Below are 25,601 nucleotides of genomic sequence, written 5' to 3' on the forward strand. Positions count from 1 at the left end.
GGGAGAGGCTAGTCGGGAGCTCCAACGAACGCAGACCAGCCCAGACCAGACCAGCAGGGTTCGATCGCCCAGAGCGGGGGAGCTGACATCCCCCCGATGCAGGAGCTGCATCGCCATGATGCAGAGGGCCCAAAACGTCGCTGGCTACGGGAATCAAGATCGTCCCGTCAATGGAGGACTCAAGGTCCCCGACCGCGGGAGAGCAAAGGGAAGAGATTGATCTTATTTTCGCCTTCCATCACAGTGAGGAATGTGGAGGAGTCACTGTGCTGGATGTTTATGTTAAAATGTGTTTTGTGTGTTCTGTTGCTTTTTATTTATATGACTAACATGGCAAATGAAATTCCTCATATGTTGCAAAATATACTTGGCTAATAGAGTATTATTGTGATTACGATTGTGATTGATTGAGCTACCTTAGTTATGCTGAAATATTTAGATTTTTCGAACAAATTTTTTGAAATGTATTTGCGATATTCCAATTTTCACTTGGCTCGAGGTTTTTTTTAACTTTGAAGATTCACAATTATTCTCCACGGAAGCAAAGCAGCACCTTTGAATGGGAAGCTCCTCCTCAACATCTTTTTTTGGCGAGGAAGAGAATAATAATAAACCGGAGGTCAAATAAGTCAATTTCAAAGGACAACACTGTAGAAGTGCCTTGAAATTCATTCTTCATTTATACTAATAGTGCTCCATGTTGGTATCAGCACTAAAATAAAACCAGAAATTGCTGGAAATACTCAGCAGGCCAGGCAATATCAGTAAAAAGGGAAACAGAGTTAATGTTTTGAATCATTTTAGGTCAATGTACATCAAGACATAGTTCTTAGCATCCAACATGATTTCTGTTGACTTCTATTGAATTGAATTTTTGTGCGAAAATCTGAAGGAGCACAAAATCATTTTCATTAAAAAATAGTAGGTTCTGTACTGCAGTCATGGGGAATATTTGCTTCATCCCATCCAATAAATGAGTAACGTGGTGCAGAGTAATCACAATAGTTAATTTTCCAGTCCCTGGATCATTTTAAAGAGTAACATGTGACTTCTGCAAAATTGATCAATATTCGTGCACAGAATAAATAATTAATTATCTGTGTTCCAAGGCAGCTTATTTATTGTCTTTAAATGTACGTGGCCCATTAATTGCCAAATGTACGTGGCCCATTAATTGCTTCTGTAGAGGTATCACTGGATTTCATTAAGTACTGCAATAGATTGCGTGCACTTGTACAAGATCTTGCCATCAGCCCACTTAGATGAAAAATAAAATGAATTAACGTTCAAATAATGTCAATGGCCAAAATACAGAGAATAGTCATATTTCATCTATTATTTTCCTGTCTAATAACATTCCATTATGACAAAATCAGACACTTGCTAGATTCTAGATGAAGAATACCACTCATTACTAACATGGGAATAAATGGCATTCAGTCAGACCACTGAAGTAGCAGCTCACGTTTGCATTCAAAATAGGGACTAGGGAAGCAATGGTACCTTCAACAGTACATAGATGTTACTGCATTAGCGATCCATACAGCGTGTTATATTTCATCATGCTTTAATATTGTTCGCCCTTTGTGGCTGTGTAAAATAACTGCAGATTGCTTTTTTAGTACATGCCCATCAGCATGATTGATTTCAGCACTGATGAAAAACTCCCCTTACTGGTGCCGGTGTTCTGACAAAGCATTCTAAATGCTTAAAAATATGAGGCTGATACCTTTAGAGCTTCCATTCAGCAACATAATTCTCCGCTTTTAATATCTTATCCTTTGGCTCACTTGAGCATTATGCATCACCTACTGTTGACACTTTATCTGATCTATCTAACAGCATGTGATTTCATCTTGCCAATGACTGGAAGTTATAAATGGATGTCAAACTAGACAATTGAATACAACAAGAAATAGGAACAAGAGTATGCGGCACGGTGGCGCGGCAGTAGAGTTGCTGCCTTACAGCGCCAGAGATCCGGGTTCGATCCTGACTATGGGTGCTTGTCTGTATGGAGTTTGTATATTCTCCCCGTGACCGCGTGGATTTTCTCCTGTTTCCTCCCACATTCCAAAGACGTACAGGTTGTAGGTTAATTGGCTTCGGTAAAATTGTAAATTGTCTCCAGTGTATATAGGATAGTGTTAGTGTGCCTGGATCGCTGGTCGGTGGAGACTCAGTGAACCGAAGGACCTGTTTCCATGCTGTTTCTCTAAACTAAACCAAACTAAAAGTAGGCCATTCAGCCCCTCAAGCCTGCTCCATCACTCAATAGGATCATGGCTGATCCAACTTTCCTCGTTCAGTTTCTTCCCCCTTCCCCACCCTCTGTGATTCGCTTACTGTTTCAAAATCTATTTATCTCATCTGTGAAAATATTTGAGGATTTGCCCTTCTGATATTTCAGCTGCAAGAAATCACAAAAACTCAAAACCCTTTGCGAGGAAAAGATTCATCATCTATAACTTAAAAGACAGTTCATTTTTCTGCGACTGTTCCCTTTACCCTAGACCAGCATTTCTCAAACGGGGCTCCCCAGGTTCCGCAAGAGGTAACTAGGGGTTCCGACAGAAATAGTGGTTTATTTCATATTTGTGATTTTATTATGCACGTACGACATATTCTTGGATATTATCATAAAGTCTTCAACCTGTTATATAATTTAAAAGTATAACAATCATAGGGAATGTATTTAGCGACGTCTACACGGCGCCAGTGTGAAACGGAATAGTGGTCAGTGGATAAGGGCTGTGTTTACAGATATGGTTGATTTTTTTTGTGTGAATGAAAGCCTCCTTATGAGGTTTCTTGAACAAGCAGTTATTCCTTTTGCATTGTCAATACTTGAGAAAAACATGTTATTTTTTGCTTAAACCAATTATTAGAAAAATATATTATCTTTGCCTTATGATCTTTGAGTTTACGAAAGAGAAAGAGAGAGATTAATATATAATAATTTTTATGTTGGGGTTCCCTGAGACATGCAATTATTTCAAGGGTTCTGCTTTGAGAAACTCTGCCCTAGACTGCCACACAGGCCCTAGACTGCCACACATGAGGACTCTATATTAATGCAACCAGTTTCTTTATTCCTTTACTATTTTTAATTGCCACCCAAATGAACTCCAGATTCTGAGCTTACATCATCTCCATGACCACACTGATTTCATCCCTCATTAGCAGAGCCACCCACCCACCCACCACCTTTAACTTCCTGCCTAGAAGTCAAATGTCCCTTAATATTGAGTTTCCAGCTTTGGTAACCATGGTGATTAGATCATATCTTTCTCTCTCTCCTTGTGTTGTTTGTTTATTGATTTTGTTTCAGAAATTATATGCATTTGGAAGCAGTTCTTAAATTTGTCTTTTTACCATCTGTCCTGTCACTAACCCCTCTCGACCGAAACGTCACCCATGCCTTCTCTCCAGAAATTCTACCTGTCCCGCTGAGTTACTCCTGCTTTTTGTGTGTAACCCCATTTGAAGGGTCTCTTCTAGCTCTTATTAGTTTATTGCCCTTTCTCCCCCGCCCTCCTTGTTTGCATTCCAGTTTTCTCTTGTTTCCTAGTCTTTAACATGCAATTTCAGTTTAAAGTACAACAGCACCAGCAAACATGCTGTGAGGGTATTAATCTCAAACTTGTGTGGATGTGCCCATCCATTTTATATAGGTCCCATCTTCCCTTGAAATCACTCTGATGCCTCAGAATCTAAACCCCGCCTTCCTACATCATTCTTCAGTCACATTTTCTTCTCATTTATCCTCCTATTTCTGCTATTGTTTACGCTTGCCACGAGGAATGAGCTGAGATTACTATCCTCGAGGTCCTGCTTTTTCATTCTATTCCTAATTTACGGCATTCAGTTGCAGTTTTATATGTTCTAATCATAATCATAATCATAAAAGTACTTAATCAGACAAGTATGTTTTGCAACATACGAGGAATTTGATTTGCCATACAGTCATACCAATAAAGAGCAACAAGACACCCAAATACATTTTTACCTTGAATATCCACCATAGCGACTCCATCACATTTCTCACTTATGGAAGGCAAAAAAAGTTCATTCTTCTTCCCTTCTTGGTTGGGGCACTCGAACCTTCCGTTTTCGTGGCGATCATGGCTCACGCAGCCGGCGGTCGAACTCTCCGCGTCGGGGCGATCAAGCTCCCGCATTGGGGGGAACTCAGCTGTCCTGCGCCGGGCGATTGGACCCGGGGTCGAACCTCGTGTGGCTGGAGCTTCCCGACATCAGTCTCTACCTGAGGCTGCGAGCTCCTCGATGTTGAAATTTGCAGGCAGCGGTTGAAGTGTCGTTCCCAGGCAAGGGATCGCAGGCTCCGATAGTAAGTCCACGGCCCCATGGTGGGGCTCAAAGTCAGTCTTGAGCAAGGCCGCCAGCTCCAAGGTGTTAGGCCACAGAGTGACCGGAGATACGACCCAGAAAACAATCGCATCTCCGTCAAGGTAAGAGATTTCCCCCAACCCCCTTCCCCACCCCAAAGCAAACCAGAGAACATTAACATACTTTTAAATCACAAAAAATAACAAAAAAGATGAAAAGACAGACGAGGCTGCCATCTCTGACGGCGCTGAGGGATATGCCAAAAAATTATATGTGATAGGAATAGAATTAGCCCATTCAGCGCATCAAGTGTACACCATTCAATCATGGCTGATCTACCTCTCCCTTCTAACCCCATTTTCCTGCCTTCTCCCAATAACCTCTGACACCTGTACTAATCAAGAATCTATCCATGACTGCTTTAAAAATGTCCACTGACTTGGCCTCCACAGCCTTCTGTGGCAAAGAAATCCAACGGTTACTCAACAGATTATCCCTTCCTTAATCCATCTCATATCTTTCACAACAGAGCACTTGCATTGTTGCTCCAATACCAATACAATATTTTACTAATGGACCACGATATCTGCTGAAATCAGTGCTGCGGCCATTGTGGAAACAGGAGTTGCCCCAATTGTGATGGAATGGGAGTATTCACATTTTTAACCTAGAATTTTGTATGTATACTGTATTAAAGCTATGAAAAAAAAGCCTGACCTCTTGACACTTGTATTTATAGACAACAGATATGCAATGGATATATGAGCTCAATGGTTTGGATCCCCAGTACAGTCCTCCGAACCTTCAACATGGCAAACTCATCACTTCAAGGTTTAGGCATTCTGTTCCTGTACGACAACGCAACTTCATTCGTGAAAATCTCAGAGTGATAGCAACTGCAGTGTCCTCTCCTCTTAAAGGTGCTCCTCTCGTCACATTAAGCAAAACAAGTAAAGCAAAGTAAATGGAAAGTAATTCGCATTTAGTTGCATTTTTATATTGCGAATGTTTAAAGTTGATAAGAATACTGAACAGATGGGGAAATTGCCATGATTTCATTAACTACTATGAACTAATGCGTGTTGTTGCATGATTATATCTTATGCATTGTCTTTTTCCAATAAATATTTTCAAAATGACCATCATCAATTCATATCATATTCTATATAAAAGATTTTGTCTGCATTCACATTTTTTTAAACCATAAATTCTATATGATCATCAAACTTTTTTCCCCAATTTAATACGTTCTGAAAAATTGATGCAAAACAGACCTATAATGTTTGGTACCATGTGTTATAATTGCCATGTTTTATTAACTACTATGAACAAATGTGTGTTACATGATTATATCCAGTGTATAGTAGTTTTCCAATAAATATTTTCAGAATGACCATCATCCATTCATGCCATTTTTATTTTTAAGATTTTGTCCTGCAGTCACAGTTTTTAAATTATAAATTCTACACGACCAGCAAAATATTGCTCCAGTTTAATACTTTTTGAAAAATGGACACAAACATGTCAACAGCACTATAAAATTTGGTACCATTTATTAGAATTTATGTTCATTAACAATTTAAAAGGGGCAAGACATAAATATTTTCACCAGGTGACATTTGTTTTCATGTTTGATAAAACAATTATTACTTTAGGTCATTTTGTAACGTGAGCATAAAAAAGTGGTCAATATTTAAAATGGAGAACTCTGCTTAGAATTATGAAATAATAAAATACTAAACTGTTATCAGTGTACAATGTAAGGTACATTTAAAACCAATTGCACCTCTTGTGAGGCATTTTATATTTCATTGCATTCACTAACATGTTTGTGATATCTTCATATAATTATTACAATGGGATAGAAGTCTAGTGATAAATAATGTTTGATGAAGGAAGCATAGTTTGTTTTTCCCATATTGCTTTGAGATGTAATTGAGAGGATGTCAGATCACCTTCAATATTCTACAGTCTAACCTCTCTGGAAAGTGCCCAACACTTCAATGTCAACACAATATGGGATATATTACTTTTACATGCAGGGTTACATAAAAGCATAGTTGCAGAAAAAAATGGCAGACTATTTAAGACAGAGTGTCAAGGATTTATTTCTCTCTGAGAGTCATAAATCTCTACCTCAGAGAACTGTGAGAATGAATATTTTAATACATTCAAGGTCAAGATAGACAGCTTTTTGGTATTGACCTCTGTAAATTATCCCTGGAATGTAGGGAGTGGATGCAAAAGTGGGATAAAGAAGTAGCGTGAACAGGTGATTGATGGTGAGCGTGGTTTCAGAGGGCTGAAGGATCTGTTTCCATTCTGTACCTCTAAATTAGACTGACCTAAATATGATTCTAGACTTGCAAATCTTAATTACCTTCTGAAGTACCCAAACAAACTAAATTATTCAATTAGAGGGAGGCAATAAATCCTGGCCTTCCACTCTTCTTCTTCTTGCGTATGACGTGCACAGCTTATAGTTGTAGGACAACTTGTTCTATTTGATCTTATTTGATTGTGCACGCCGGGTTGATTGCATTCGTCGAAACAGGACGGACCCCATGAAAGTTGCAATCTTCCACCCCAGGCCTTCCACTAAATGGACAGATAATAAAAACTGCACAAAACTACTTCCATTTTCTTTTCAATTAATGAGTGATTTTAACTTATTTTAGTTACTTGAAAAACCAAATTGTAAAATTTAGGAAAACTAATTGTAAAATTTCTTTGCTGGAACCCTCGCCAAGATAGACGCGAAGCTCACCGTTTGACCTGTTTTTACAAAATGTTAAATGGTCAGCTCGACATAGACTACAAGACCTACACCAAACTCAAACCAATTAGGAGCAGACGAGGGCATTCGATCCAATTTGTGATCCCAGCTACAAAGACAGATGTGTACAGCAATTCATTCTTCCCCCGCACAATTAAAGCATGGAATAATCTCCACCCAACTATAGTTACCTAACCAGATGCAACTAAATTTAAAGTAGCTCTTTCTTCCCAATAACCCTTTCTGGCTTAAGCCCTCCCTTCACCACCTCCAGTTTAAATTCCATTTGGAATATTTTGGAGGACCAAGAAACCAAGAACCAAGAACCTCCACCCAGAACGCTGGCCTTACTTTAGCCTCTACAAATGCTGTTTGATTCACAAAGTTCTTCCAACAGTTTGCCTTTAATACTGAATTCCAGCATCAACCATCTCTTGTGTCTCCATTAGACATAGACATCCTTTTCCTGAATGGGCATGCAACCTACTGTATGCAATTGTACAGACCAAACTTCTTTTGAACAATGATGGCTAACATTTTTTGCATTTTAATATTTTTAACATGGAGCAAATATTTGGAGTGAGAGCAATGTGAACACAAAATTACCAGAGAGAAAATACATTTTGTGTTGAATTAGTGGAGATTATTAACTTCAAGTGAGTTTCCAAGAGTTAATCATAGAGAAATTTGATGAACTAAACTGGGCAACTGCAGCTGCCACATTGGCCTGCTGTCACCTCAGAGAAACCCTGGGGAACAGGTCGCTTCAGCATTCTAATATAGACGTGAATGTATGTGATTGATTACCGTCAGGGCACCAAAACCACAGATTAATCTAATCATCTGGCATAGGTCCCAATGAACCTGAGCATGGTGTAAAACTCTCCCAGCACTGTTATGTACCACATATTGACCAGTGTATTGCCACTAACAAGTTTACTGCAAGACATCTTGTACTGTCTGATCTTCTTCATCAGAAACGTTGAGGTAATTTTATAATTATGTCAAAGTCAGAGTTGTAAAATAGATTATAATGTCAATTAGGTTGTTAGAACCCTGTTGAAACACGAATGCTGTAGATTCACCCCAATGCCAGGATTTGTCATGTAGTCCAAAATAAATTAGTTGGTCCAACTGGGGGAGAAAGGGTGGATGCTTTAGACAAAAGGAATATTTGTGATAGGGTGAGCCATTTTCAATGTTTACTGAGCCATCGGTTTAATAAATTAATGAGCTCAACTGGAGAGAAAACAGAGGGATATGATGAAGTTGTGAAATATTGATAAGAACCATTATGGAAACCTGAGTCCAAATGAAAAATTATGGAAAAGCCCAACACATTAGGCAGTGCTTGTGGATAGTGAAAAACGGAATTAATATTACAGATGGACTTGTCCATAGTAAAACTTGCCATTTCCGCTACAGACAGAAAGCACGTTAGTTGAAGTTGTTAAATTTGACATTGAGGCCATAGAGAATAAGAATCAGGAGTCATGATGAAGCTTTATAAAACTTAGGTTAGGCCGCATTTGGAGAATTGTACGCAGTTCTGGTCACCCCATTACAGGAAAGACCTGGAGACTTTGGAGCTGGTTCAGAAAAAGTTCACCAGGATGTTGTCTGGATCAGGGGTTATTAGATATTGGGTTAAATAGATGGACTGTTTTCACAGGAGTGTCGGCCACTGAGGGGAGATCTGAGAGATGTTTCCAACATTAAGAGAGACCGGGTAGCCAGTCAGAACCTTTTTCCTAGAGTGGAAATGTAATATACCTCAGTGAGTTTGACATGAATGTGCACAGATTGGTAATATGTTTGCAATTGATGCCAAGGTTGCTGGGGTCACAGACTGTATGGAAGGCTACAGAAATTGGCTGATGGCGTTTAATCAGGCAAGTGAGAGGTGTTGCACTTTGGGAGGTCAAATGTAAGAGGAAAATATATATGCCAAAAACCTTAACAGAATCGATGTGCAGAGGGATCAACTTTTGATCAACTTTTAAAAGTTCTGGGGTGTGTTGCTCAGTGAACCTTGAAAAATTTAGATGCTGGGCAATCTCCGTAAATTACGTACAAGTCCTAATCAAAAGGGTAGTCTGAGGAGGTGTCAGAAAGTCAGCATTTACCACCCAAAAGTTGGAGGTCAGGTTGCTATACAACACTCAGTAGCAGGTTTAATATTAGGTTTTTCGTCATTGGGAAGAGAGCTTCAAATTCAGAGGAATGCAAGTTACAATAAGTAAACTGGAACAATTGGGAGAGCTGGCAAAATTGAAGTTAATAGGTTTCCAAGGAGAAAACAGTGCAATAGTTGGAGTCCTACTTGCACAAATAGTTGTGATAGTTGGAGATCAATCATTCCAGCCCCAGGTGATCTCTGTACTTGCTCTTGTGATGGTGGGATCTCAGGAAGCAGCTTCATCATTGACTTTCTTTCAACCAGAGCATAAGAAGTGAGATTTTTGCTGATGTGAAATTGCATGGGGATGCCACCATGTTCCACGCTATGCTGACTTAGAAATATATTGTTGGTAGATTTGTTGCTGGGTTTAAAGCCTGAAACTTTCTCCTGGTGGTGTTGTGAAAGAACTTTCACCAGAAAGACTACAGTATTTCCATTTGGTTTGTCGCAACCTTCACAAGACAATTTGTAATAAACAATTAATGCTGGTCTTGTCACGAGCGTTCCAAAGAATAAATAAACAAAGAAAAAAATCATGTCATCCACTCTCGGTGGAAATAACTAGATTTTCATCTGATTTACATTCAGGGAACAAGTATTTACAACTAATTCCAGAAGGGAAGCAAAACTGAAAATTGTTAAAAGTTAAATGCTGGCAATCTGTTCTATCTTCCAGAGGTGTCATAGAGAACAGGTTAGCTGTGACAAAGGTTGGTAAGGTGAGTAGAAACATCACAGAATTTGCATAGATGTGGTTAAAAATTAAATGTGCATAAATACCTGTTGGACCCAAATACAAATGCCAAGGTTATTCAACATATGTGGTGAATGAGAGGATCCAGATCATCTGTACCTTGCTCACACCAACCAAAGCTCTGGAGATCTCTGCTTTGGGAGACTGATCTGATGTTGGAGAAGTATTATGTGGAAATCTGATGTTGGAAAAGTATTATTTAAATTGCAAAAGCCACCTATCCTTGTGGAATTCAAGCAAATTTAACTTCAACAATTCTATACGCTAGCTCCTTAATTCCTCTTTCTTTTATTAATTTCCTTAGCATTGACCAGAATTAAATAAGTAATTGCTTGATTTCTTTATACTATGCTTCATTAACCTAAAGGAAGTTAAATCTCTGAAGCAGTGGGGAGCCTGCTTCAATCCATTAAACGCCTGGAAGACTTTTTTTTCGAGAATTCATGATTTATTTTCATCAAAGATTGAAAATTTTAATCACTAAAGAAAGATCTCATGGTGAATAGTACAAAATAGCATTCCTCCATTAGTATTCTGGTATTCTGCAGCTGCAATATTTTATTTTGGAAGTAGTTTGGCCAGTGATTTCCAGCAATGGACAAACATAAATGATTAATAATTTTCTCCCTGAGTTCTTGACTCAAACATTTTTAGAGTGTTTTATGTCTGAATGTTTAACTGTGGTTATTAGATCTATCATACTAACATGTACTTTCTTTGGTTGCACTAAAGGGCCTGTCACACTTTCACGACCTAATTCACAACCTTTTTTACTCGTGGACATTTTTCATCATGCTAGAAAAATGCCCCGACCTACTTGATGCGACGAGTAACTACGACTAGCATCACGGCCTGCTACAACCCACCTACGACCTCCTACGACCTCGTGACGACCATGCTGCGAGTATGAGTCAAGGGCAAACTCGGCAGAGGTCGTGAATTAGGTCGTGAAAGTAGGACAGGCCCTTAAGGACTTCGGGCTTTTTTTGCACTATTATTAGTTTTTTACTTTATTGAACGTTTGTGTTTATTATTTGTTTTCTATGAGTATTGTGTTTACAGGCCTATACCACTACAAGTAATAATTTCATTGTTTTGTTGTCAGTACATATGACAATTAAACACCCTTGACTCTTCTCTTGACTGCTGAATACAGACAGTTTTTAGTGAATGGTGCAGGAAAAATATGAAATAAGAAATGTTCACTGTAGGAAGAAAACAAAAGTAGAATAATTAATTTAAATATTAAATAATTAGCAAATATTGTCATTCGGAGTTAAAGGCGATCTTGAAACATTATCAAGGTTCCGTTGAAAGCTTACACTTTCCAAAACAAGGAGTCCAGGACCAAGAATTGTCTTCAGGCAAATTATATGGAAAATCTGAAAAAGTAAGAAGTACGGAACCTATTTAACTTACTCAGCAAAAGGGAAGAATTCTTTACAAAGAAATTAAAAATACAGGCTCATGGAATGAGATCTGAAACCATTATTTGGTCAATTGCCACGTCATTGTATGGACCTTCTCGATAGAGTGTGTCATTGTCAAAACAAGAGAAGGCATTTGATCAGGTAGAATGGCAGTATTTATACAAGGTACTCCAAAAATTTAATACAGGAGAGAATTTTATTAGATGGGTTAAACTACTTTACGATAGACCTACGGCAAGAATATTAACTTACAATATGCTACCTCTAAAATTTTACTTATCAAGGGGTAGTAGGCAAGGTTGTGCCTTATCACCATTGCTATTTGCCCTTATGATAGAACTGCTGGCCGAAAGGATTAAAAATCACCCGAATATTCACGGATATAACACTAAGAACTCAAAGAATAAAATGTCATTATACGCTGATGATATCCTTTTATATATTACTAATACACAAACGAATATGTCTTTAAAACCACAGGATTCGAGACACTTATTAAAATTCCCCTTCAAAATTGCAACAGAAAAACTCAAGTATCTGGGTATTCAAATTACGAGAAGACACAAATCATTATTTAGTGCCAATTTTATACCACTATTAAATAAACTGAATGATATGATTAAATTTTGGAAAACGCTCCCGCTCTCATTGATAGGTAGAATTAACGCTATAAAAATGACTTTCTTACCACAATTAATATATTTGTTTCAAGCGATCCCAATATATATTCCAAAATACTTTTTCAAAAAACTAGATTCTACTATCACTAATTTTATATGGGATTACAGAGCACACAGAATTCAACTAAAGCATTTGTGTAAACCTAAATAAGTTGGGGGTTTATCATTACCTAACTTTATGTATTACTGCTGGGCAGTGCATATTAAGAACATAATGTACTGGTTGGATAGTTCCACTTAGCAGTTGGAGTGGATAAGAATGGAGAAAGAGGAGTGCTATCCGCACGATATAGGAACGATCTTGCTCTCACCGATAAAATTGAATAGTATAATATATAAGAAGAACCCAATTATTCACAATACAATAAGAATTTGGAAACAAATAAAAGTATCCTTGAAATTAAATAATCTATCAGTACTAACCCCACTATTGAACAATCCCGCATTCAAACCATCTCTCATCGACAAAACATATCAACAATGGGATAGACTGGGGATTGGGAAAGTAGAGGATATGTGTGTATTAGGCAAACTGTTATCATTTCAACATTTAAAATTAAAATTTAAACTGAAGGATAATCAATATTTTAAATATATACAGATATGTGACTTTATGAAGAAATATATACATAGATTTCAAACTATATTTTTAGACCCTTTAGAACAAGCAATGAATATTAAGGCTGATTCACAAAAACTAATATCATACTTTTATAATAATATATTAAATGGAGAATTACCCTCAACAGAAGCACTAAGAGAAGATTGGGAACATGAGCTAATGATAAAGATCTCGAAGGATAGATGGGAAAAGTATCTGATGAACACACATAATTGTTCTATTAATGCAAGACATAATTTAATTCAATTCAAATTATTACATAGACTATATTATTCAAAAACGAGGTTGAACAAATTTTATCCAAACGTCTCTCCCAGATGCGATAAATGTTTGTTTCAAAACGCTAATATAACACATTCATTTGTAGGATGTACAAAGTTGAATAAATTTTGGAGCGATATATTTGATATATTTACAAAGCTTTTCAAGTCCACAATAGAACCTAAAACGGAATGGATTATATTTGGAATAATAGTAGAAGATATCAATTTAAATAAAGACCAAAATGTTTTTTTTAATTATGGGTTAATAATTGGAAAGAAATTGATACTTAAATTTTGGAAAAATACAACCATACCAACTGTTAAAATGTGGATTAGGAATATGATGGACATAGCACGCCTTGAAGAAATGAAACTCCGACTAATAGATAAATATGACCAATTCTTAAGGAGTTGGTCTCCTTTCATCGACTTTTTGGAATCATGTGATGCAGCGGTACCGTAAAGATTGCTGATTTCAGTTCATGCTGTGGATAGATCTACATCTCCGAATAAAGATTTGAAAATTTCTCTTTTAAGGGGCCTTCTCTCCTATTTCTACTTTCCACTTTTTCTTTTTTTTAATATATACACACTTCACATTTTTCTATTCACTACCATCTATTTTTCCTCTTTTTCCCCTTTCTATTGTTTTCTTTTTCTTGTCTTGTTTACTTCCTTCACAAAACATAAAACTAGAGGTTGTACATAGAATGGATTACGGTATGACATAGTTGGCACCTAAAATTAGGTTCCACTGTACTGTTTTGTACTGTATTAACTTCTAATAAAATTTTAAAAAAAGGAAGAAAACAAAAACAGAATAATTAATTTAAATATTGAATAATTAGCAAATATTGTCATTCGGAGTTAAAGGCGATCTTGAAACATTATCACGGTTCCGTTGAAAGCTTACACTTTCCAAAACAAGGAGCCCAGGACCAAGAATTGTCTTCAGGCAAATTATATGGCAAATCTGAAAAAGTAAGAAGTACGGAACCTATTTAACTTACTCAGCAAAAGGGATGAATTCTTTACAAAAAAATTAAAAATACAGGCTCATGGAATGAGATCTGAAACCATTATTTGGATAATTGCCACGTCATTTTATGGACCTTCTCGATAGAGTGTGTCATTGTTTGTGCACATGTGTTGTTAATGAAGGATTAATTTAAAACGTTTGGAAAATTGTGCGCAGAATTACATAGACTGTAGAAGGCAAACTATTCATTCTAACCAACCAATCCATGGCAGTGCCTCTGCTCAACATGAGCCTCTATCCTTGCCTCCCCACCGATCCCTAAAACCAAAAGCTTATTTTCCTTTCTCTGCATCTATGCCACTGATTTTAGTTATTCATGGTGATGAACGCTGTGTTATAGGCACTGGATGAAAAATGTATCTCCTGAATTTCCCGTTGGAATTTTCAATTGCTGTCTTTGGCTTTAATTCATGACCACCCTTCAGCTTTCTCTTTTTAAAGAGAAAACATGCCCCCCAGCCTTTTCCAAACGTTCGTGATAGATATAATCTGTCAGTTTCAATTTGATCCCTTGCTTTGGTATCTTCTCCAGGGACTCTTTTTTTTTAAGTAACAGGGAAACCATAACTCCACAAGTACATTTAAATTCAATCCAAGCAATGTGCATGTGGAGCAAAGAGGTCCTTCTGTAGTTGTACATGGCCCTAGTGAGACCACACCTGGAGTATTATGTGCAGTTTTGGACTCCTAATTTGAGGAAGGACATTCTTGCTATTGAGGGAGTGCAACGTATGCTGACGATGTTAATTCCCAGGATGGCGGGACTGTCATATGCTGAGAGAATGGAGCGGCTGGGCTTGTATATTCTTGAATTTAGAAGGATGAGAGGGAATCGTATTGAAACATATAAGATTGTTAAGGGTTTGGACACTCTAGAGGCAGGAAACATGTTCCCGATGTTGGGGGAGTCCAGAACCAGGGGCCACCGTTTAAGAATAAGGGGTAAACCATTTAGAAAGGAGATGAGGAATCACTTTTTCACACGGAGAGTTGTGAGTTTGTGGAATTCTCTGCCTCAGAGGATGGTGGAGGCCGGTTCCCTGGATACTTTCAAGAGAGAGCCTAGATAGGGCTCTTAAAGATAGTGGAGTCAGGGGATATGGGGAGAAGGCAGGAATGGGGTACTGATTGTGGATGATCAGCCATGATCACATTGAATGGCGGTGGTGGCTCGAAGGGCCGAATGGCCTACTCCTGCACCTATTTGCTATCGTCTATGTGTTTCTGAAAGTAAAAAAAGTACTGCAACTTTCAATTGCGTTACCTGCTTAACAATGATGTGTTTTTCCCTGTTTTTTTTTTTAAGTGAAGCAGTGTGAAATTGTGAGCATCTGTTATAGGATGAGAATTTTTATACTGACGAATTGTAATGTTTATGTTGGCCTAAAATAGGACACCTTGATAGTGTCCTCTGTGATGTTCAAAGGAAAGGCTCTGAACTCTTGAAGGTCATCATCCGTGTACCAGGGTAGGAGGTGATGGAACGGCCCTCTGGAGGACTGAAAGTGTTCTAAGTATCCTACAGAGTCAGGTATAACTTGAACCAGATTGAGAATCTCTTCTGTGCATGGTTTCTGTCCAGGAATTTGAGATCGGCAAGGGAAGACATTGTGGGAGCCTTGAGGAAGATTTTTACATCTGCACTAGACTCAGGTGAGCGCCCGGTGGACTGAGTTGAAACCTTACGCTCTGCTGGAAAGAAAGTCATTAATGAAGCCGCTTCCTGAGATCCCACCATCACAAGGTGAATGGGCCCAGGACACTGATCCGAAGAGCAAATGCAGGGATAACCTGGGGCTGGAATGATTGATGCCCAACAATCACAACTATTTGTGGAAGTAGGCCTCCAGCTCTTGCAGTGTTTTCTCCTTGGAAACCCATTATCTTCAATTTTGCCAGCTCTCTCAATAGTTCCAGTTCACTTATTCTAACCCATACTGCTGAATTTGAAGCTCTCTTCCCAATGCCAACCAATCCTAATATTAAACTTGATACTAAGTATTGTATACATCCTTACCTCCAGCTAGTGGGTGGAAGGTGCTGGCTTTCTGACATCTTCTCATTCTTCCCTTAGGATTAGATACCTGCATGTAATTCACTGAGTTCGCCCAGCGCCTACCCGGGGGTTAAATTAGTCAATGTTCACTGAGCAACACCCACCGGAACTTTTAAAAGTTGATTAAGACTTAGCTGGTGCTATTAAAATAAACCATAAATATGGACTCTACAAATAATATAGAACTTGGGGTATTATAAAAAAACTACTGATGATAATGATATAAAATACAACAGAGACCTTTGGATTCTTATGAATTTGCACAGCATTTTCTGTAACTTGACATCACTTGTCCTTCCTGCCACCTCTCAACAGTCCAGTCGTCATCAAAGGAGCCTGGTCCCAGTAGACACAGGGAACTACAGATGCTGGAGTAGTCAATGTTGTTCCTTTGTTTAAGAAGAGAAGTGGAGAGAATCCATGGAATTATAGGCTGGTCAGTGATAGGGAATCTATTGGAGAGGACTCAATGGATTGGATTTACTCCAATTTGTAAGAGAATGGGTTAATTTGGGAAGGCAGCATGGTTTTGTACGCAGCACGTCATGTCTTACTAACGATCGAGTTCTTTGAATACGTGACAGAAGTGATTGAAGAGGTGCTGGAGGTTGTCTACTTGAATTTTAGTAAGGTATTTAATGGTGGGCTGATCCAGAAGATTAAGATTCACAGGATTAACAGTGACTTGGTTGCATGGATTAATTACTGGTTTATTGATAGAAGACAGGATTGTGGTGGAAGGACAATATTCAGGCTGGAGGTCTGTAACCAGTGCAGTTCCGCAGGGATCTGTGCTGGGACCTCTGTTATTTGTGATATATATATGAATGAATTGGACATAAACATACGGTAGATGGGTTGATTTAAGTTTGCAGATTACACCAAGTTTGCTGGGGCAGTGAACTGTGATGAGGGCTGTCAAAGTGTGCAGTGGGATATTAATCAGCTACAGAAATGGGCATAGAAATGGCAGATGATGTCTCAGTTGATCAATTGTGAGGCGTTGCACTTAGGGAGGCGGAATGTAAGGGGAAAATATACAACCAATGGCAAGAACCTTAACAGCATTTATGTAAAGAGGGACCTTGAGGTCCAAGTCCATAACTCACTGAAAGTGGCAACACAAGGAGTATTAAAGAAGGCTTGCTTTTCTAGGTTGGGCATTGAATATTAGAGTCAGGAAATCAAGATGCAGCATGAAGCACCAGCAATAAATCAACTGTTAAGATATTTCCAAGTCAGGATAGTGTGGAACATGGAGGGAACCTGTGGGTAATGGCATCCCCATGCAATTTCACGTCAATAAAAACTGTTAATCCTGTTTCTCTGCTGGAAAGAACATCATTAATGAAGCTGCTAACTGACATCCCACCATCACAAGGTGAATGGGCCCAGGACGCTGCTCCGAAGAGCAAGTGTAGAGATAGCCTGGGGCTGGAATGATTGATGCCCAACGATCACAACTATTTGTGCAAGTAGGCCTTCAACTCTTGCAGCGTTTTCTCCTTGGAAACCCATTATCTTCAATTTTGCCAGCTCTCTCAATTGTTCCAGTTCACTTAATTTAAAGCATACCCTCTGAATTTGAAGCTCTCTTCCCAATGACGACCTAACCTAATATTAAACTTGATACTAAGTATTGTATACATCCTGGCCTCCAGCTGGTGGGCGGAAGGTGCTGGCTTTCTCATACTTCCCTTTGGATTAGATACCTGTATATAATTCACAGAGTTTGCCCAGCGTCTACCCGGGGGTTAAAGTAGTCAAGGTTCACTGAGCAACACCGCCCGGAACTTTTAAAAGTTGATTAAGACTTAGCTGGTGCTATAAGTTAACTATAAATACAGACTCTACAAATAATATAAAACTTGGTGTATTATAAGAAACTACTGAACTACTAAAAAACTTTTATATCAATGACGATATTGATGTAAAATATAATAGAATCTGCCCTTTGGATTATTATGAACTTGCACAGCATTTACTGTAACTTTACTTCACTTGTCCTTCCTGCTCCCTCTCAACTCAATCCAATCGCCATCAAAGGAGCCTGGTCCCAGCAGACACAGGGAACTACAGATGATGGAACCTTGCATTGAACACAAAGTGCCGGAGTTCCCAGCAGGTCAGCAAGATCTCCAAGGGACATGAACAGGCAACTTTTTGGAAACCCTCCTTCAAACTGATTGTAGTGGGGGGGGGGGGGGGGGGGAGGTAATAAGCAGGAAAAAAGATGAGGTGGGGCAAAACCTGGCGTGATAGTTAGATACACACAATGGGCAAATGGGTGGATAAAAGCTGCAGATGGAAAGGAGACTAAAGGCTGATAATAGGGGAATAAAGGAGACAAAAGGGTGTTGATAATGAGGGGAGGTTGGAAAGAGGAACAAAATATAAAGCCAGAGGGATGCATAGAGGTGAAAGGGACAGGATAGTGAGAGAATGGGTGCATTAGGAAAAGGGATGGGGGGAGGATTGGGGCCCCGGGGGGGTGGCTATAGGGGGAGGAGGAGAAGAAAAATAATGGGATGCAGTATTACCTAAAATTGGAGGTATAGGAGCAGGTGTTACAGCTCCTGTGGTTGCAGGGAAAAGTACCTGGAGAGGGGGCAATTTGTTCCCATCTGTTCAGGTGTCCACAGTTCCCTTGCAATTTGTCTTTAACTTTAGATATTATTTACCTGCACAATTCTTGTTAATTTTCAGAGGAGTGTGTTGCCACAGGAGACCAGTCACATCGTCAAAGTTTGCCCCGAATTCCATCCATTCTTTAAAATACAAAAAACATCACGCATGACAACCCACTCCCCAAGGTATTCTGAGTATATCCACATTTTGAGTAGTGAGTGAATGATTTTCATTCCGGCAATAAATCAGGTGTCTGCATTTCCAGTTAGTCTTTGGGAATGGAATGGGTTGCTACTTGTCTCTGAATTCATGTCTTGTGGACAGCAACATCAACATCAGCACTGGAGAAAGAAACAAATATGCTATTACCTTCAACTTATAACGTTTCAACGATTCAGTTAAAAGCCGTTGTCTCCTTATTAAATGCTTGTGTAGAATTGTTTGTCAATTTTCAATCAATCACTATTACCATGATAGATAATTTATCATGTTAAATTGATTTTCAGCACAGGGCTATAGAACAATACAGCACATGAACAGGCCCTTCAGCCCATAATGTCTGTGCTGAACATGATGCCACGACCAAACTTATTGCCTGCACATAATCCATGGCCCTGCAGTCCTTGCTTGTCCACGTGTCTATCCAAAAGTCTCTTAAGTGCTGCTATCATATTTGCTTTCACCACCAATCCTGTAAGCAGATTCCAGGCACTCACTACCCTTTATGTGGAAAACTTGCCCTGCACATTTCCTTTACATTTTGCTCCTCTCACCTCAAAGCTATCTTCTAATTGATTTTGCGATCCTGGGAAAAAGTTCAGTGTCTATCCTATCCTTGTCTTTCATAATTTTACATATTTCTATCTGGTCTCCTTACAACCTAAGGCATTCCACAGAAATAAATCCAAGTCTGTCCAACCTCTTCCTGTAATTTAGGCATCATTCTGGTGAACCTCCTCTGCATCCTCTCCAAAGCCTTTGCAACCTTCCTGTAATGGGGCGGCCAGAACTGCATGCAATACAAAATTAAATGTGCATAAATACCCGTTGGACCCAAATACAACGTTATTCAACATGTGTGGTGAATGAAAAGATCCAGATCACCTGTACCTTGCTCACACCGACCAGTACTCTGGAGATCTCTGCTTTGGAAGAATGAGCTGATGTTGGAGAAGTATTTTGTGGAAGGTTTGAATTGTGGAATTGAAGCAAATTTAACTTCAACAATTCTATATACCTGCTCCTTAATTTCTCTTTTATTCATTTCCTTAGCATTGGTCAGAATTAAATATGTTATTTTTTAAGTAATTGCTTGACTCCTTTATACTATGCTTCATTAACCTCAAGGAAGTGAAATCTCCGAAGTATTGGGGAGCCTGCTTCAATTCATTAAACGTCTGGAACACTTTTTTTTCTTGAATTCATGATTTATTTTCATCAACGATTGAACATTTTAATCACTACTTAAGAAAGATCCAATGGTGAATAGTACAAACTGGCATTCTTCCATTAGTATTTTAGATTTTCTGCAGCTGCAATGTTTTATATTGAAGCAGTTGGGCCAGCGGATTACTAGCAAAGAACAAACATAAATGAGTCATAATTTTCTCCCTGAGATTTTTGACTCAAACATTTTCAGAGTGTTTTGTTTTCTGACCGTTTCAATATGGTTATTGAATCTATCATACCAAAATGCACAGAATTGTAAAAAGGAAGCAAATCGTATCCTAGGTTCTGCAATTAGTGGTACCAAGTGAATAACCAAAACTTGAACTCAAACTAATTTGTGTGTGTCCTCTCATTTGAGCTCATAATGATGCAGACATAAATGAAAATGTCGTATTATCTGTGCAAATGTAATATCTTACACCATTGAAAGTCGAGTGATTATCCTGTTGAGGGATTTGAGCTTTTAATCATTGATTGCTTGCATACAGTCATTAGTTCACTGCCAGCAACTTTCATTCTTTTTCATATTCTAATTTTCCAGCATGATTATTAGAAAGGAAAGCCAAATGTAAAATGCAAATTAAAGGAACCTGCTAACTGGCAATGACCAATAATTCTAAAAATGGAAGATTACGCTTAAATATTTCATTTGTTGGAGTGCTGTATATTACACTCCAGTTTAAAATCCATATAAACATTAACTAATTGGTAAGTCAATTTTCAAATCAGTAAAAATTAAGCCAAATAAAATGATTCATTTTGACAGATATTTTTAATCTTCGTATCAATATTTTCAGATTACCCTCTCAGATGTGATGAGAGTAAAGCGGGTTACTCTTGTCATTAATGTTGGTGAGTTATTATAGCATGTGGCCTTACATCCACAGTGTGAAACACAATCCACGCATTGATGTATTCACCTGCTCTACCAATGAGTGGCTAGCCACCTGCATGCAAGAGCTGAACAACAATGATTCTCAAAGCTGGCCCCAGAGCAGTGTAGGATTTCCTGCTGCAAGCAGCAAGCCCCAGTTTCCCGACATTAACTATGATCTTATGCCAACCAGCTGAACAAACGCTCAAAAGACTGCTTCATAAACATTTAAAGAATAATTTTAACTAGTTAAAAGGTTCATTTAAAAAAATATATTTAAATATCGGTGAAATAAAACTCAAAAACATAGCCACAATATGTTTTGATCAGTTAACTATTAAAAAGATTTAATTAAACTCAGTGCTAGAAATAGGATTTGCCAACTTTTCCCAGAGTCTTGCTCTCTACATTGATATGAACAGAGTTGATGAACCCACAGCAGATCCATCTTAGCACAGGTTCAGTTAGCTTATAGTATTTGACAGTAGAGCACAGGTATTATGAGGACCTCGGGAAAAAGGTGGAAGATTTCACGATTTGGTTAAATAGTTTTCTTTAGTGTTTTGGATCAATCAGGGCTTCTACTCAAAGCTGTGAAAAAAACATATTAATACATTTCTTGATATCTTCAGGATGGCGCAATGGCGCAGCGGTAGAGTTGCTGACTTATAGCGCCAGAGACCTAGGTTCAATCCTGACTGTGGGTGTTGTCTGTGTGGAGTTTGTATGTTCTCCCTGTGATCACGTGGGTTTTTGGCCGGATGCTCCGGTTTCCTCCCAACTTCCTAAGACATACAGGTTTGTATGTTAATCGGCTTCTAGAAAGTGTAAATTGTCCCTTCGTGGAGGATTGTGGTAGTTTACAGGGCAATCACTGGTCGGTGTGAACTTGGTGGGCTGAAGGGCCTGTTTCCATGCTGTATTTCTAAAAGATTCCAAAACCTATGTAGATACATTGTTTCCACCTGTTCATGTCACATTGAACGTATTTCTTTCTGGTTTAACGACAACTTTTCCTCCCCTCATCCATTTTCTTCCCCCCTATTTCTTTGGCAGTTATGATGCCATGCTCCACTTTGTCAGTTTCCCCAACCAGCTAATTTCATCGCAGATATCCATACATTCCACATCAGGGCAGGCTGAACTTCACTTGAAAGGGGCTCGAACCAATTCATTTCCTCCACTTCACTCTTTCACCTGGCTGATCTTGTTCTCATTTGATAGAGCTGTACAGCATGGGAACAAGCCAAAGTTGCCTAGTCCCCATTAACTGCCCCTGACCAATATCTGCCCAAACATTTCCAAACCATGTATCTATCCAAGTTTCTTTTAAAGGTAATTGTGCCCATCTCTACCAATTTCTTTGGCCGATCGCTCCATACATGTACTACCCATTGTGTGAAAACAGGTCTATTTTTTAATCTTTACCCTCTCACCTTAAACCTGTGGTATTTAATTTTAGACTACCCTACTCTGGTGATATTACTCTGGTTATTCACCATTTTATACGCCTCATGATTTAAACAATCTTTATAAGGAGACCCATCAGCGTCCTACACTCCAGGGATAAAAGTCTAGCTTATCCATCCTCTCCTTATAGTTTAAACCCTCCAGAACAGGCAATGTCCTTGTAATCTTGAACATCCTTGAATGTTTTCCCTTCGATTCTACTCACTTCATAGTAAAAGATGTAGCTGATGGATTGAAGCAATATCATTTCTGTATGGGAAGTGTAGAACGTTGCTTTCACTTCCATGCCTTCCCTCCTCGCTTCTGCTGCTGTTTCTGTTTTTGTGCAGAATTCGGAAGTTTCATTGCCAAAAATTTAATTGCACTATCTCGCATTTTCAAATGACTCTACCCCGAATCGTCCCTTCCTTATAGACAATAGATAATAGGTGCAGGAATAGGCCATTCGGCCAGCACCGCCATTCACTGTGATCATGGCTGATCATCCACAATCAGTAGCAATGTTACAAAATTTTGAGATTTTAAAAATCAAGTCTTTAATTTATCCCATCAGATAAAGCATAAAAAGAAGTGTAATTTGACACCTAATTCATTTTCATATCTTCAGTATTAAAAAAAGTTATAGCCATTTTCATACTCGGAAATTGGCATCTTGTTCCCTATTGCTTTTTCATTGACTTAACACAAAAGCTGTGATCAAGAACATTTAAAAGCCAATAACTTTCTTAAAATTTAAGAGAATTGTAAGAAATTTTCAGTTATTATAGATTGAAGCATTCTGAAACAAATATGATACAATCTTACTTAGATGACTTGAAATTAGTATAATTAGTTAGTTACCTAATTGTAGCTAATTACAAAATTCAATTACTAGATCTAAACATCTATCCATTAAGAATTGATTAACATTTTTAAATAGCCTAAGTGTCCAAATAACATTCACACAAGAATTCAGAATATAACATAATTTTTAAGTCTCATTGTCATGGGTTTATAGGTCAAATGGAAGGAATTTAATGTTTAATACCTGTGAATTAATGGCCATTTAAATCAGCTTGCGAGTGGGATTTTCTGGAACGGGACCATTTAGAACGTTGAGTTTTTAGTCCCCATATCTGCAGCAAATACACTGCCGGTTCTTCGGGGGGAAAAATCACCGTTTTGCAACTTAAAATGTGAATTAAATACATCTTAAGAAACACTTTTTTACATAAAATAAACTACTTTTTCTTACTTGGTCCTTCAGAAGTTGATTTTAAAATCATTCCAGCGATTAACTTGTCGGGTGAATTTTTTTTTAAAACACACAGAACGGCCGTAGGAACGATTCTTTAGCAACATCTTGCACTCCAACAAATATAATTCAGGACCAGGTCGGAAAAAACCCCGTTTTAACCCCGCCCCCCTCCTCAAACATGCCAATATCGCGCACACGGCCAGTGGCAGAATTACAGCGCCGCTGAAGGTAAGTATTGTAACATACCTACAATCAGTACCCCGTTCCTGTCTTCTCCTCATATCCCCTAACTCCGCTATCTTTAAGAGCTCTATCTAACTCTCTCTTGAAACATCCAGAGAATTGGCCTCCACTGCCTTCTGAGGCAGAGGATTCCACAGATTCACAACCCTCTGTGTGAAAGTTTTTCCTCAGCTCCATTCTAAATGGCTTACCCCTTATTCTTAAACTGTGGCCCCTGGTTGTGGACTCCCCCAACATAGGGAACATGTTTCCTGCCTCTAGCGTGCCCAAAACCTTAATAATCTTATATGTTTCAATAAGATTCCCTCTCATCCTTCTAAATTCCAGAGTATACAAGCTCAGCCGCTCCATTCTATCAAAAATGCCAGTTCCCGGGAATTAACCTTGTGAACCTACGTTGCACTCCCTCAATAGCAAGAATGTCCTTCCTCAAATTTGGAGACCAAAACTGCACACAATACTCCAGGTGTGGTCTCACTAGGGCCCTATACAACTGCAGAAGGACCTCGTTGCTCCTGTACTGAACTCCTCTTGTTATAAAGGCCAACATGTCATTCGCTTTCTTCACTGCCTGCTGCACCTGCATGCTTACTTTCATAGACTGATGAACAAGGACCCCCAGATCCCGTTGTACTTCCCCTTTTCCCAACTTGACACTATTCAGATAATAATCTGCCTTCCTGTTTTTGCCACCAAAGTTGATAAATTCACATTTATCCACATTAAACTGCACCTGCCATGCATCTGGCCACTCACCCACCCTGTCCAAGTCACCCTGCATTCTCACAGTTCACACTGCCACCCAGCTTTATGTCATCTGCAAATTTGCTAATGTTACTTTGAATCCTTTCATCTAAATCATTGATGTTTATTGTAAATAGCTGCAGTCCCAGCACCGAGCCTTGTGGTACCCCACTAGTCACTGCCTGCCATTCTGGAAGGGACCCATTAATCCCTACTCTTTGTTTTCTGTCTGCCAACCAATTATCTATCCAGGTCAGCACTCTACACCCAATACTATGTACCCTAATTTTTCCCACTAATCTCCTATGTGGGACCTTATCAAATGCTTTCTGAAAGTCCAGGTGCACTACATCCACTGGCTCTCCCCTGTTCATTTAGTTACATCCTCAAAAAATTCCAGAAGATTAGTCAAGCATGATTTCCCCTTCGTAAATCCATGCTGACTCAGACCGATCCTGTTACTGCTATCCAAATGTGCCTCTATGTCATATTTTATAATTGACTCTAGCATCTTCCCCACCACCGATGTCAGAATAACTGGATAATAATTCCCTGGTTTCTCTCTCCCACCTTTCTTAAAAAGTGGGATAACATTGGCATTTCCAGTTCGGAAATAGATTTTTGATCAAAGCCCACCACAAGATCACAGCTACCTTAAATGCACCTCCTCACGTCCAATTTCATGTGAGGACTCCATCCTATTCTCCCAGAGCTGATTTTTCAATTGCGGTTGTAATGATGACTCCATTTTCCACATCAGTATTTGTGATATGTCTTCCTTCAAACATGAGCAAGAATAACTCT

The 25,601-nt window shown here is 38.7% G+C and overlaps 1 protein-coding gene across 1 annotated transcript in view; it reads left to right on the top strand.

Moving 5' to 3' along the window:
* Window positions 1–5,868, top strand: part of LOC129703105 (cilia- and flagella-associated protein 47-like) — a 422,488-nt gene extending 416,620 nt beyond the window's left edge. Inside the window, exon 64 of the mRNA XM_055645303.1 lies at window positions 5,090–5,868. Coding sequence (XP_055501278.1) covers window positions 5,090–5,314 — 225 coding nt within the window. The 3' untranslated portion in view covers window positions 5,315–5,868. The remainder of the gene's footprint in view (window positions 1–5,089) is intronic.
* The last annotated feature ends 19,733 nt before the right edge of the window (window positions 5,869–25,601 follow it).

The sequence above is a fragment of the Leucoraja erinacea genome, chromosome 13, assembly GCF_028641065.1.
Source record: "Leucoraja erinacea ecotype New England chromosome 13, Leri_hhj_1, whole genome shotgun sequence".
Classification (NCBI taxonomy): domain Eukaryota; kingdom Metazoa; phylum Chordata; class Chondrichthyes; order Rajiformes; family Rajidae; genus Leucoraja; species Leucoraja erinaceus.